General features: G+C 37.1%; 1 protein-coding gene across 1 annotated transcript; it reads left to right on the forward strand.

Annotated features, from left to right (window-relative positions):
* The first annotated feature begins 250 nt into the window (after nt 1–250).
* Nucleotides 251–13,546, forward strand: plp2b (proteolipid protein 2b). The gene is made up of 5 exons (XM_064298431.1): nt 251–694; nt 7,636–7,791; nt 8,070–8,168; nt 10,042–10,138; nt 11,402–13,546. The coding sequence occupies exons 1-5, from the start codon at nt 599–601 to the stop codon at nt 11,410–11,412; spliced, it is 459 nt and encodes a 152-aa protein (XP_064154501.1). The 5' UTR covers nt 251–598; the 3' UTR covers nt 11,413–13,546.
* The last annotated feature ends 2,625 nt before the right edge of the window (nt 13,547–16,171 follow it).

Here is a 16,171-nt window from a genome sequence, read left to right on the forward strand (position 1 = left end):
GGCCTATGCAATGTTAAATCTTATTCGTGTTTTAAAACTGCACTGTTTTTTAAAACTGTTCAACCCATCAGATAGGCTGTAGCTAATGCGAAGGAGCAAAGCACCTGCCACATTGGATAAGTCATGTTGTTTCTCTTCCCCATTTGGGCTATTCTTTTTTACTTCGTACGCCTTTAACCGCAATTTTCCTTTAGCCTACTCACTCGCATTCACCCGATTCGTCCCTCCCCCTCTCTCAAGAGGAAAAAAATAGCCAACGCCCCTCTCTTACTTGCTAGCGTCAAGACGTGTAGGCTACGTCGTTGATTCGAACTACGAGATAAAGAGAGAGAGGAGGATTTTTCTGTAATTTGCACAGGATATACCGCTGAAATTAACACCTGGGTAGTTGCAACAAAGTTGCAAGAAAGTTGCAACAAGTTCAGTTTGAATTTGTTTCGTTTAATTCGGAAAGTTCTTCAGCGTTCAGGCAACAAACGCAATAGAACACCAAGCCGCGGTAAACCTGGAAAACTGTAGCAACCCAGATTCATGGTATTGTAGCCGTGCAGTTTATTCCAAACGGTTGACGGTCGGACACTGAAACCTTACAGAAGGCATGGCAGACGCCCCGGAAACTACGGCCGTTAGCTGCATTGAGAAGCTGAAGAGTTATGTGAGGACCCGCAAGGGGACCATTCTGACTGCTGAAATAGTAAGTTATTTGTTCATTCGTGCTGTACTTTTATTGAGTATAATCACTTCTGCTCCTAAGAGAGGGAGAAGTCAATAATTACAGTGTTCAGACCTGAAGTTCATTGGACATTCTCGACATTATTTTCCAAGTTGTCATGTTTAACTTAGTAGCTGAATTGCTTGACTGTTTTAAATAGTCACCGTTATAAACAGTCACCGCCTCGCCTGGCACGTTACGCACACCCACACTGTCCTTGTAGACGGCTCCATAATAGTAGGCTAACGCAACGGAAATAATCATTTCTTCGTAAAACTTTTTTTATAACAAGCGTCATCATCACATCGAATGAATGAACGACGTAATATTATGTCCATATATAGAGTCAGATATAGAGATCAAACGTTTAATAAAGGAAGCCATATTATATGCTATAGGCCTACTATATTTTAAAATGTATAACGTTGTTATAAAAAATGTTTCAGTAACATTTTGAAACTGCTATGTTTAATGTCTTTAAATGATATTTCAAGTAATTTTTAATTCTAAATTTTTTATTGTTCTTTTCTTTCAGTGACAGTATTGCTGTAGAAGTTTTACTGATTACATTGATTCTTATAAATAAATAAATAAATAAATAAATAAAACGCTGTATAGCGATTGTTGCTACGCAATAGGAAAGCAAATACAAGTAGCTTATTACATCCAAGTAATACATTTGGCATTGATGACATTATTGTAACTGTTACATGACCTGCCACTGCAGATAAAAATATGTATGCATTGTATGTCTTCTGGTCTTCTGTAAACCAGGAAGGAGGGCTGAGGTTTATATACTGAAAGATGAAACAGTGTAATTTTTTGCATTATTCATATATGTTTCAAAGGCTAATTCATAGGGTTCAATGGTGCAAGGAGCTGGAAAGGGTTGGGGTGGGGGTGGGGGGGCGTGGAGGAATTAGAAATAATTGACTAAGATGTTAAAAAGAGAATTACATTTTTCTCTGAAATGTGGCTTTTGAAAGAAATTTAAGAATAGAGTGTTTTACTTCCTGTCCATGACTCTTCACATTTGCGGCTGATGTTGCAGAGCGTTACTCATGGTTTTCAACATCCCTGGAGGCAGAAAGTCCAGCTTCTGGGGTAATTCTGTATTTACTGTTGTAAATACAGTTGTACTCAGGTTTCTAGGATAATTAGACATGTCGTATACATGTAGTATAGTTAATGATTTAGCATTTATCTGTAGGTCTCTAGAATCTGTCAACCGTGAACTTTTTCAGCAAATAGTTCTAACTAAAGCATAATATAAATAGAATGAAACCCCTCAGGGTTTGATTGGTTCTCGCACTGTATTCCATTAACTGAATTGTGTTGTTTCCATTGCTCACCTGGGTGAGATTATAGTGTCCTGCTGAACACTAGGTGCAAAGCTGAAATGAAGCTATTTAAATCATGATATTACACACTATCATTTTTTAATTTTTTTATTTATCTGTATAGCGCTTTTTTTTTAACAAAGGAGCTACCGTGTTCTCATCCATTTTTCCATTGTATATCTATATGAATATAAGTATTAAATTTTTTTGATGTGATACAAGTGTCTTAAAACTGAAAATACTTTAGTTGTGTTGAATGTCCATTGTAGTCTCTGTTTCAGCTCAGTAGAATATATTCCTCTTGACATTAAGACTGGAGACGCATGTCCCCTACAGGGGACAAAATGATTTCAGGAGCATTTCAGTGGTGTAACCAACATAGTTCCTTTAATTAAAACATTTATCAACTACAATTTCATGAAATGTAACCTGAAGTCTCCACCATCAATCTTGGACAAATAACATATACATATTGAGTATACAGTAGGGGTGTGTAGTATCCGTATCTGTTCAACCAAGGAAACTATTCCAGATGCTGCTTTCAGATAGAAACCTGGAAGTGGGTAAAGCATACACAGGGCAGAAAATGGCAGTTTTCTAGCCTAATGTACATGTATTTCTGAAGTTTCCACAATTTCAAGTTTATTCTTTGCCCACTTCTGGGGTGACATCCAGGTACAGATGCAGTTTGTAACAGAAATTGCACTTATTAATACTTGAGATACATTGCATCCCCCACCTCAGACCACGCATAGACAGACAGACGCGCTGCTTGGTTTCACAGTATATTTAGAGGTCTGTAAATTCCTAAAGTGCCATATACCAATTTTAGATGATGACTTTCTGACATTCTGTGCTACTAGGTCTGCCAATTCCCATACTCCCAGCCATCACTGCTTTTGTATAAAAGTATGTGAGAGACCAAAGGAATGGGCCATTTTAGGTACGGCTGTTTTAATAGGTAGCAATGTTTCAGATGCACAATATATCAGTAACTTTGTGATTAACTGCATATGCTTTACGGACACTATAGTATGGTATGTTGTTATATTCACGGTTGTGGATCAAGCTCTTGGCTCTGATGTCAAGAAGGCCCAGATGTGAAATGTCAGTTTTGGAACTTGATCAAAAAGGAATCATAACCTTGATCAAACACAACCATATGTTGGTGCTAAATCCCTTTGAAATGGGGAAAACTATTTTGAAAGTTCCATAACCTGAAAAATGGTAATGTTGATTTAAATCTTATTATTGAAACTATGGTATTCTCTAGCCAAATAAAGACCAAACTAGTTAGACTACAACAACAGGTGATATAACCCACGGTATGTAATACAGAAGCTAATGCTATGCATTTATCAGAAATCGGAATTTTGAATTAAAATGACTGTCATTGGTAATTCTGCATTGTCACAGCGGTATACAGTGCACCGTTAACAGGTTTTGTGGGTCGATTTCTACACAACATTTGGTCATAGTGTGATAGTGAATTAATTGTATACTGCGCTGTACTGTAGTATAATGTAGCTAATTGCCTTCAAACAGATATTGCTAGTTACATTTCCTTTCTTTAACTTTGACTCTGTGAGTAACATAAGCCTGTGATTTCAGAACTGAGATGGCACTGAGAAGAGAGGCTGTTGATGTCTGGCACGGGGTATTTGAACACTTTGCGGTGGAGGGGGAGGGTGTTCACATGGAAACTGGCTTCTTGAGGTTCAGTCCCTTTCAAAGCCATGGTTAAACTGGCTTTGCGGTCATCAAAGACTGAATTGTAATTGCTCTTTACATTGCCAACAACATTTTCTTGATACCCGTCCCACAATAATCTATGTTATAAGTATTACAGTATAGATACTGCAACTATACATGGCTTGGTATACAAAACAAGCCAGTGCACTAGACGTGGTTGTTAAAAATGTAATAGAAAACACATAAGTTATATAATGTAACTAATTGTACATATGACTCTCTTCTTTTAAAACAAAGGAGACCAAGTACGACTAAAAGAACTATAGGGAGAAATTGCTAAATATTGTTTGCAAAGTTTTACAGTTTAGCTCTAGCAAATAACACACAGCGGCCAACATCATCTTAATCTTAATTTGTTCTACATTGACAGTTTTTGGTACTGATGCATGCTTTTTAAATGTTTGCTTTTAGCACCCCATTGACATTGATTAAAAGCAAACACAGGGACTAATTGCTAGAAGATGGGGCTTCTGAGGTCATGCTCTTTGACAATCATGTGCTGTGCTGCCATATTACAGCCATTCAACTAATTGTGAAATTTCAGAATAAGATTTCAGAATTATCCAATTCTGTTGAACTGGGCTGTCCCATTTGTGTGATTAATTTGTTTCTTCCTTTTAATTAATCTCCCTACTATTCCAGTATTGGTTTTCAGATGTCTGTAAATAACGTTTTATATTACCTCTCATTGATGTATGCACAATATTAATATTTGTCAGTGTTGTGAAACAATATATATGGAATACTGAGGTATTTACATGGGGACTATATTCATCAGTAAGTGCTAGGTGACTATCCCCCTGCCCCACACTATGTGGCCTGCACACAGTCTCACAGTATGGCAAATCAAGAGTTGGAACATGGCCCTGGAGACATGGCTGTCTGCATTACACTTTGCACATCATTCTGGGTGGCCCCGGGCCTCGGTTCACACCTCTGGTTCAGCTCTGCAAGCTTCAGTGTCCAGAGTCTTTAACAACTGGTAACCCTCCCCTGCCTGAAACAGCAGTTGCTGCCAGGCCCAAGGCTTGTTATGCAGTAGCTAGCGTTCCAGAATCCTCATGCAGCTGTGAGATTCTGTTGATCATTGTTTAGTCACATAGGTCTCTTTGTTGGAGTTTTGGGTATGATCGTGAAATTAGTCAGGCTGCTGCCAGCTGAGTTGGTGTAATTTGCTTCAATGCCTTCTCGGACAAGCTACGTCTCTATTTAGTCTAAGGATTGGCGTTGCTGATGAATTAATTCATGTAGGATTGCATTGCATGCTCTACTTTCAGTCCTTTTCTATCCTCACAGAACACTGCTTCACTTGTTCCATGTAAAGATATCTGCTTTATGAATATGGATTATGAGCGAATGTAAATTTGCTTTGCCACTGGAGGAGGCCAGAAGCGTAGTGTATGAGATTTCCTCATAGACATCGCACCCCCTTGTTTATTTGTGTGAGATGTGTGCTTGTGTTGGCAGCTGATGTACTGATTGGGCGTGCAGGGTAATGGTATGCGCAGGACTGGGTTGCCCTCCTGACACAGAAATGCTGTCAGTGTGCCAAAAATGTGTGCCCACTCTCTGCCTGCCCCTGTCCCATATATCACGTCTGTGAAGAGAGCTTTTCTTAACTTTCTCCAGACCAGAGAACCACATCTACAAAAATGTATCCAAGCTGGGTCGTTTGTTAGATAGTGTTCTAGATTCTAGATTCAGTGTAAATGAAAATTGTACTGCAGATAATTTATATGCCTCGTATGTAGAATTGTGCTCAGTGTCACCATATTTTATCAATTGTACTGCTGAAAAAAGTTTCTGTAATAATTTAAAAGAAGAAATTCTATGTTGAATAATGTATGATTTGAAAATTACGAGCCATAAACAAGTCATTTAAAATGAGTTTTCTTTATGTTATGCTTTCTGTTTTTCCTCATAGATTTGACTGTGAAAAGAAAGCTTTATCTTTTGAAAACAAAGTAAAATCACTTATGAGTAGGGCGAAATGTGCAGCTTCTCCTCGGAGCCTGTGGGATTTGCAGTTTGGAAAAAACGTGCCCTTCTCAGCAGTCTTTTGTTCTATCTTGGCATCTAATGAAAGCGAGAGAAACTGGAGATTTGTGGCAGGTATTTGTAACTGTAAATCTTCCACTACGTTGATTTGCACAAAATGCACTACCTTTAAATTTGCATTTGCTTTTTCACAGGATGAGTTTGTGTAGTTCACAGCAGTAACAGCACAGGGTGTGTTGAAAATCCAGATATGTTATCAGATTTCGGTATCTTAATCATTATATTGTATCAGGTGGTGCATTGAATTTTAACCCATAGCATTCCAATCACAATCCTAACAGACCATGTGCCTTGCATTGAATGACAGGTATGAATTATTTGATTTGTTGGGTCAAGTATTATTGTGTTCCATTTAAAAGCATATGAGATTGGAATATGCAAAGAAAAATGAAAACAAAAATGAATTCATTAAAATTTTAAATGCATTGTTTGTGAGATTATATTTCCACGGAGTTTGTGTATAAACGTAGTTTTTGCATTGCTGACATCGCATGACTTATTTTATGGTCTCTTGAGAACTGTTGGATAATGTAAAAAGTGAGTCCAATAATGTTCCTGGATGACCACCCGCACAGGTTTGAAATTTCTGCTAAATATCCATTGAAATGTTCTGCCACATGCATCAGGTCAGGGATTTAAAGGAACCCTAGACAGCATTATGGCATGCACTACTGTGAATGACGGTTCTGAAGTGGGTGGCTTAAAGGGTAGCTGGCAAAGCTGCTGCTTATATTTAGAGTATCCGACATTGATGCAGGATGGTGGGCGATTCTGTGTGAGGTAGTTTGTGTGGTATGAAGGAGCAGTGCTGAGTGTGGCAGTAGTTCACTCAGCTTGGTTATTCTGGTGTGAGAGAGAGTCCAGGCAGCTGGAGATGAGGTGCTACCCTAAAACATAAATTCAGAAGGTGCATAAAAAGGCACATGGCTCGCTCTTAGGGAATATAGAAAATCTTTTTTTATTTAATTGTGGTGTTATCCACATTTTAGCCATTTGAATTTTATTAAAGAGCATTTATACTTTAATTTGGCTCAAACAGACAAATGTGTTGCATAATAAGGGATTTGCTTAAACATAATGAGTCAACATTTTTGATCACAAAAGCCCTTGTAAACCCCCACAAAAATGTAGTTGCCATTCAACGTCTTGCGAACAAGTCTACATTCCAGGGGAACTTCAGCATCGTTATATTTTATTAATTCATCAATAAAATGTAAATTTACCACCAAAAGTTGATTTTAGTTTTTAAAGTTTGGCTTTAAATGGTCCTTATTTGTACAAGAAAAATGCACTTGTTGGATTTCTCATTGTGTTTATAAGTGTAAGATAGTGTTAGTCATGTGTCTTCAGTATTACATTATTTAAATATAATATTTAATTTATTAAATGGTTTAATAACATTTGTTTTCCCCAGGTACCAGCCGAGTACTATTATCGGTGTATGGTCTATTCACCATTGGCATTCTGAATTAAATTTTAATGTGCATCTCTCTGAAGTAATTTAAATGAAATTGAATATTAGCTGTATTTGCATAACAAATGCTAATAAAAAAGGAATAATGGGCTGAGTAATCAGATAAAATGCAAATATAACTGGTAATGGACATCAGTCATTTGTATGTGCTCCATGGACTTTGCACCCCTTTTTTCAATGTATAGTTATGTTTTAGTCCTCAAGTTTGTTTTGGTTTGTATGCATCTGTGTGTTCCAAGTTAGTGGCTTTGGTTTGCTTTAATGGTTTGGTTTAATCTCTCTCTCTCTTTCTCTTTCAGGTTCTCAGTTTCATTATCATTATCTGCTATGCAGCCTCCTTTTACGGTGGCTATTCTGCGGTGGCCATCTGTGAGATGGTATTTGCCATTATCATCATGGTCGTCTTTGTGATGGAGCTTGATAAGCAGTTGCTGGTTATCAGTTGGCCATGGACTGTAAGTGACAGACATATGTTGTTTATGGACTGTTTAAGATGCATACACACACATTAGAGGATATTCATATAGAAATGCAATGACAGGAATGAAGATTATGCCATAAAACTTTATTCCAAAACTATTAAAAAAATAACACTTTGACCTTCAAACATTTTTGATCTTTTTTTTGTCATAGATCCTGGAAAGATGGACCATATATGCAATTCAGATATTAGGTTAAGGCTTTCCTGTAATAAAATTGTGTACAATTGACAAGTTTCCCCTCATATCAATAGGACTTTATCAGAGCTGCAATTGGTTCTGTCCTTTACCTCATCACTTCTCTGATCTGTGTAATTGGCGGATCTGGCGATGGTGCTCGGATTGCCGGAGGGGTAAGCCTATTTTATTGGTCTTTTCAAAGCAAATTATTGAGGACTGTCAATATTATATGAAAAATGGAATTACTGTTTGATTTCACTTTGCTGATCTAAGCACTATTCCCATGCTTCTTCTCCTAATCTGCTTCAGCACACTGCCTAGTGTGATGTGGCCTATGCAGGATTCAGAGCCTTTTCTGTGCCACCGTCCTATCTCAAATCTCAGATCCTCCGTGGCCTATAATCTCCCTTTACAACCGCTCATGTTTTCTCATCTGACCCATCTGATGTTCATTAAGGCTGAAGGCTAATTTATATGATGTGTTGCTTGACAAAAATGATGTATTTTCGACTAAAATAATGTGTCTGATTTTGTTCTGAAAAATCAGATTATCGTTGTTTACCATTTTGGTTAAAGGTGGTTTCTCTTGATTGCCTTGGTTGCCATTTCCTTATCTCATTAATTTAGGCAACTATGTGAATGTTATTCATTATTTAAAGTCTTTCATTATTTAAATAAATGTTGCTGACATTTGTGTACATTTAATATACACTCCTGGGCAAAAAATGAGCCAAGCCCAAAATGGCAAAAGAATTAAGCTGGCAAAAGAATTAAGTAAACATACGACAAGCATTGTTTCTCTTGATTAATTTTCCTGCTGAATTCAATGGAAAAAATATTCAGGAGAAACAATGCTTGTAGTATCTACTGCATATCTGGCAGCAGCACGGTGGTTTGAGGCTCATTTGATACCTTGGACCCTTGATGACTTAAAGCCATTTAGCCAACACACGTGTTCCATACTGTATCAACATAATTTACAGCTGAATCTAGTCCCACCCCCCAATTCCCATAGAGATCCATTCAAATGCAAAGAGTTCTTGTATCACTTCTAGGACAACCTGAAAATAAGATATCCAGACTCTGATGATGTTGATAGGTCACAGACATCAGGAAGTCATGTCATGCAAATGATATGCAACCAAATACAAGACATGACTCTTTTATTTGATATTATGTTAATTTGTCTACTGTATAAGTGAATTTCCCTCTTTCTAGCTTTTTCCCAAACAGTTTACTGCAGCATTAGTAAACAGGCAAATGGTGGCACAGGAGGTCTCAGGAGTGCATTTGTCTAATTCTTGCTAATGATTTGTTGTTAAGACCATTAAAAGCTTAATATTTTTCCATTTATGGCTTGGCCAATTTTTTTTTGCCCAGGAGTGTACATGACACACAAGTATTGACTTTTTGTCATATGTACATTAATGAGGGCAACTCAGTTACCTCAAGCTTAGAGGGTGATATCAGTTTGGGTGATTTATGGTCTGTAAGAGGGCACCTGTAAGAATTGAATTTCATAAATTGAAGGCCACAGTACTGTAAATATATAATATATTGTATACTAATAAACATATGGCCTTTGTTAACATTACACCACACAAATTAATTGATGTATAGCTATATGAACGTCTGGCTTGTATTTATGTTATTGTTCAGCTGACAAATGAAACTTTTGACATCTGAGTATTTGAGAGACATCCTCTTTGATTTTGTGCAGAATCTCCAGATTACATATGCATTTACCAAATTTAGTAATTTGGTTTAATTTTACATGCAGGCATTGTGTGTTTGTCAAAATATGTAATCACTGTATGATTTGTGTGCCTTCGTACACAATAGCCGTGACCAGAGTATCAGTGCAATTGAACTATTAAATTACTCATTCCTTTATGGCTTTTTACTTTGGCTTTCACACACACACACACACACACACACACACACACACACAAAATGTGGTCATGTACCTCAGATAAGCATAATGGTGTATACTGTGCTTAGTTTTCCTCGGTGGCTCAAGCCCTTATCTCCCTGTCTCCCTCTCAGGTGTTGGGTTTACTGGCAGGAATCTTGTTTGGTTATGATGCTTACCTCACTTTCATGACCATAAAGGGCAACCGACAGCATACTCCTGCCCCTACTGGTAAGTAAGGTCAAATGTGAGCATTTGCGAACACTATGTAGAATAGACATGTATAAGCGCACTGGGTGGCAGTCCTCACTAGTGCCTTTCCTGAAGTGTGCAGAAAAAGATGCTCTAACAATGTGACTCTGTATGACATAATATGTGCTGAATGATCAAAAATTTGTCCTTATTGAACATTTTTAGGACAATCTAAAGCAGACTTGTGCTATTAAAAATGATATGTTATCTGTGAATGTCAACTGTAATAAATATGCTCAAAGCAAATTTATAATATTTAAACTTTGATGCTGCAGCAAATATTATTGAAAAGAGTTAAGTTAAAAATATTTGTAAAATTAAATTAGTCTGGAATGATCTTTTTTGATACTGCCTTGATGTATTTATTTTTTAAATAGTTACTTTTCATAAAGAAAATTTAAAATAACATCTGTCCTAGGCCTGGTTTATACGTATAATTTATATTTTGTAAATGTAAGTCTGTTAATTATACTTACAAAAGCTTTAATTGTGTAAGTATATGTAGCCAACTATCTATTTACTCCCTTATGTGTAAACTGCTCGACATGAAGATTGCAGACATGACCAGATAGCATAAAATCAGAAAAAGCATACAAGCATAATTCCCCCTGCAGGATGTCATATGATGTTTCCTGTACACTGTGTGCTTTGTGTATCCTCCTGCTTTCTCTGGATCTAAATTCATTTGGTCCATATGCAAGGCTCCAAGGATATGCACAGCAGTCAGATCACAACTGTTGCACTCAAGGACTAGACATTCAGGTTAAAACGAATTGATTCACACAGGGCAGTAGTGTGGTGTAGTGGTTAAAGAGCTGTATAAACCAGCGGTTGTAAATTCAGATAAATTCCACTGAATATGAAGCTGATGTTGTGTGTGTGCGTGTGCGCGCATGCGTGTGTGCTTATTTGTTTGTTTGTATACAGGGTCTGAAAATAATGTTTTGCTGAACCAGCCAGTGTCTGGTGGATAATTTTTTTTTACCAGACACTTGACTTGGGCTACCTATATATATATATATATATATATATATATATATATATATAGGTACATATACAGTGTATGTACACATATGTATATATATTGGTAGGTGTATATATAAATATATCTGTGTGTGTGCGTGCATGAGTGCAGGAGGATGTAGAGCAGGAAACAAGTCATGGTGTGCATTCGAGAGGGACTGTGGGTTTTTTGTGAACTGCTAAGATTCCTCTGAACTTTGATCCATTCCTCTTTTACAGATTATGCATAAGTGCAGTCTTTAAACTACTTCTGAACAGCAAACAAAATATAACAAAGCACAGATACCGAAAAGATCAGGAAATTAGCAGTAGCAGTTGCAAATATGAAGAGGATTGTAAAGAAGGGAAGAAGAGACAACAGACCAGCACGAAACCTGAAGAGCAGAGAGCGCGAAGCAAGGGTCAAACACTGAAGATGAAATGGAAGGTGATATATGATGCCTACCAAGAAAATGTGCCTTGTTCTTGTTTGATTTCCAGAGGATTTTCACTTCATCCCTCTCACAATTTTTCTGCCTCCATCAGTTTTCCAGCTAATTACACTCAGGTCAATAGTGTGTCCTCACTGTACTAAAGGCTTAGGATATGTAGTGATTATTAAGTCAGCGCTGTTTGTTTTTCTTGTCGACGTGTCATACATTACTCTTCCACTTCTTAAATTTTTAAATTTAACTTAAACGTAGATGAAATATATTTTTTACCCATGTACAAAAAAGAAACATTTATGTTTTAATGTAATAACTACAGATTTTTAAAGTCAAAATCAAACTGATGAGTTATAATAAAAGTGTTCACTCGTTCTTTGACTAGTTTACCCCTCACTTCTCTTTTGCTCCCAGTCCTTGTGACTAACCCATTGCAGCTCTACATTCCCCTACACCAGTGTTTCCCAAACTATTTTATCATAAGCCCCCTCAAGCGAAGGTCACCCCCCCCCCCCCCCCCGGTTAGTATTATTATTATTATGAATAAAGGCCTAATAATGAATTTAAATCACTATATGTGGAACATACAACGCATGAGACAGGGCTTACCTTTCCCGTGTTTTTTAGTGACTTGGGTGGGCCTGCTTCCTCTGGCATAGCTTCTCAATATGAGGCTGCAGTTTTGAGATGGCCACTCTTAGTTCAATATTCAACTGCGCCCTGTACTTTGATTTTATTGAAGCAACGGCAGAGAACCCAATCTCGCACAGGTATGTAGTGGCAAATGGAAGCAATATGTGCATAGCTTTCTGCTTTAGAAGAGGATAGTCTCGCTTGCCCAAAACTCGGTTAATGTCATGGCAGGGAACTGCAGCTGTAGGTCCGAATCTGACGTCATGTCAATGTACTGAACCCAAAAGCCAGGTATGAATCGTCATATTTTCTTATTTTTGGTTTCGTCGCCTCCTCATTTCCACTTGTTTATGGTGTTGCGTTGTTTCCTTCTGTTCTTCTTTTTGGCCCTATTAAAAACTTGTCCATTTAGTTTTTTCGTTTTTCTTCCGCTCTGCTTTGCAAATGGAACTGCACCACGGCACATTTAATTTTGCCACCTGAAGCAGTTTCGATATTAATTTTACGCATGCGCTAAAAATAGGTCTAATCATTCGATGGTGGTCAGAATTGACCATTGCTGTCATTTTCCCACCGTTCTCCTTCTCATTGACAATGAAAATATACCCGTTCATCAAATTAGATGAGAAAATAATTTTATGACATTATGTATATAATGTCATAAAATTACACAGTTTGGGAAATGCTGTCCTACACCACACATCCTGTTGGAGAGGGGAAGGGGGCTTCACTCCTTCGCTCACTGGTTTATCTGCCTGTGCCTCTTTCGCAATGTGTGTCAGTCTTGTTTTTTTCTTGTGGATTTGTTATACTTTTGGGGAATCGCTGCATCTTGTAAAGGCCTTCTTTAAAAAAAATTGTTGATGACCAATAAACGTATGTGATGTGAATAGAGGGGAAATTAACACAATCTCCTTCCTGTAATGTGGTCACTCGTAACTGAAGAGCAAAAGAGCACTTCTCTCTTGACATAATCTGCCTTCTCAGGGCGCAGTGATCACTGAAGGGAGTGGAAGTCATGGGTTCAATTTGCATCTTCAACTAAAATTAACTCAAGCCATGTTTATCATTTACACACATTTTACCAGAAATGCATTTTTTTTCCTAGACATTTTTGTATACAAGGGAAAAATGGAAAAATAGAGTGGATGTATGCAAGAAGTTTCTGTCTTGAACTTACAGTTTATTATTGCTAGAGCTTTTAGAATTGCTTTGGGTGCAATGAAATATATGCCGTTTCAGTACTGTATGGTGGAAATTTGATATTTACACCATTGTATGGATAATAAAAGACAGTTCTAATTAAGTGGTGTGTAGTATTGCTTTCCTTTTGTTGAGATTTGTGCAGTACAGACAAGGTCATAATAACTAGGTCTGTGTTTTTCCTTCTTGATTTTCACTAAGCATGACATTTCACCACTTAATTCACAGTCCATGTTATTCTATTTCATAAATGAGGTGTGGCATATAATCAACACACTATTTGAGCATAATCTACTCTGTAAGAATTAATTAAGTGCTAACACTGGCCGTCTGGGTAGTGTAGAGGTATAAGCACTCGCCTACCACCACAGAGACCTATGAAAACAAAAAATTGGCAGTGTTCACGAGTGGGAAGCCGGTGAGGGTGTGAGTCCTGATCGTTACATTAGCGGCTCCTACTGGTTGGTCGGGGTGCCTGTTCAGCAGGGAGGGGATCTGGGGGAGATAGTGGGAACCTCCGCACGCATTATGCTCTCCCAGTGAAACTCCTCGCTGTCAGGTGAAAAGAAGCGGCTGGCGACTCCACATGTATCGGAGGAGGCATGTGGTAGTCTACACCCTCCCCAGATGAACAGAGGATAGCGCATCGACCAGGACCGTGATTCACACGGGGAAATGGTATGACTAAAACTGGGGAGAAAATGGGAGAAAAATGCCAAAAAAAAAAAAAATTGATGCTAACACATTTTCTTCAAAACCTGTAAATAATCTTTAATTGTCAAAAAAACCCAGTCATTTTTTATAATATTCGGTATTTTGGTTACGTAGGCATACCATACATAAAATTCATACTACACAACGCTCTCAGCCTTGCCTGAAGTAGTCCACCCTCGCACTGCAAATCACTTCATTGAACTGCTGTCAAATGTGACTTTTGCTTCTTCGTGTTTCTGTACACTTGGTAAGTCTCCAAGATAGAATTCACAATACTCAAAATTAGGTAATTAGATAATTACAAAAAATACTATATTGATTTCAAGGATTGTAAAGTGTTTTAGTGCCAATACAATGAACACCAAAAGCCTAAACTTTAAAGCACATTTGTAAAAGGTTCTTTACATTTTTAAATGAATAATTTCTGATACATTTAAATTTTTCTAAATGGCCTCCTCAAAAATCCTGGGGAAAATATATGATGGTCCTATTGTTTTGCCTGTGTGAGGTACCAGTGTGATTTGGTGTTTGTATTATAAAATTCACAATTCCAGTAAAACATTCCCCTTATTTGTTGTACTAGAAATTATTAAAAATTATACTAAAATTATTCTCTCTGACATTACAATTCCCCACTCCCCTTTTTTTGTTTAAACTTTATGGAACTTGGTATCAGTCTGTAGAGTAGTAAGTTAAAGCCTGAGATTTTTAAATAATAACGCAGAAAATGTAGATGTATTTCTGTGCACATGGTGGCAGCAGTAGTCAGTTACAGTGGATGAAGGAGGCGCAGCAATTCTATGATTGTGTTTGATCTTCTTGAAATAACCAGTCTGTGGCTAAGGGCCACTACCCCAATAAAATGATTAGCATTTATCACTTTTATCCAACACACCCTATAGGCTGTATTGCAATGGATATAAATTGTGATGCCATTATTATATCGAAAAAAATGTGTATACATTACAGTATAAATATTAAACAAACACAATGATCACAAATATTACATTAAGGGTTTAAATAGATATGACTAATTTTTGTTTAAAAGTCAAAAATCTTGTGTTTTTTAAATGTGGAAATGTGGAAAACAAAATATTATTAAAAACTTTCATTATTCTGAGGGCCACTTGGGACTAATTAATGGAATCTGACAATTATTTCTATTGAGGGTTTTGAGTAATTTTTTCTTGGGGTATTATTAAGTAAATGCTATAAGCCTATCATTCTAAAACCGGTGGGTGTCCTCCATATTTAAAAGCTTAATTATGTTTAACCAGCTTAAATATTCATGTTCGTATTCTTTGAGCTATTAGACTAATCATTGATATTAAGTTGAATCAACTAGTGATCTTGTTTCATTTCTGCTCAGATCGTTTGCTAATTGCTGCTTCAATATTTTTCTATAAATTATTCTTCAAAAAACAAACAAACAAAAAAAAATCAATAATTTAGATGATTTTTAATTTGTCAACTTTGGAGGTCCATGACACACTGCAACAAGCTTCTATGAGCTTCTGCCCATTTCCTCTGTGTCACACCAAAGGTGTTACCTAACAGGAAAAAACATGAATTATCATATATTCCACTGATGATCTTATCCAATTAATTGTGTTCGTCTTTCTCTTTCATATTTATTTGATAACTTTGTTCACATCCAGGCATATTGCTTAGTAAGGGTCCATTTTTAAAATTATGCACCAGGGAATAACAAAAATATTTAAATAAGAGGAGAGAAGAATAACACCTGTTTTCATTTCTTAATGCTTCTCCAAAACTTTTGAGGCTCACTAAAAGCTCCATGTTATGCAGCTTTAGAGAAAAGGACAGGATCAGAAACAGACCACTCGGTCTCTCATTAGGGTCTGAGCTCACTGCTGTCTGTTCTCAAATAAGATTAGTTTGGGTTGAGCGTCACCTTTGGTGGGGTTTGGTGATCTTTGATATGATGAGTTTGGGCTGAGCATCACCTTTGGTGGGGTTTGGTGACCTCTGATAAGATGAGTTTGGGTTGAGC

The sequence above is a fragment of the Anguilla rostrata genome, chromosome 11 (assembly GCF_018555375.3).
Source record: "Anguilla rostrata isolate EN2019 chromosome 11, ASM1855537v3, whole genome shotgun sequence".
Lineage (NCBI taxonomy): Eukaryota > Metazoa > Chordata > Actinopteri > Anguilliformes > Anguillidae > Anguilla > Anguilla rostrata.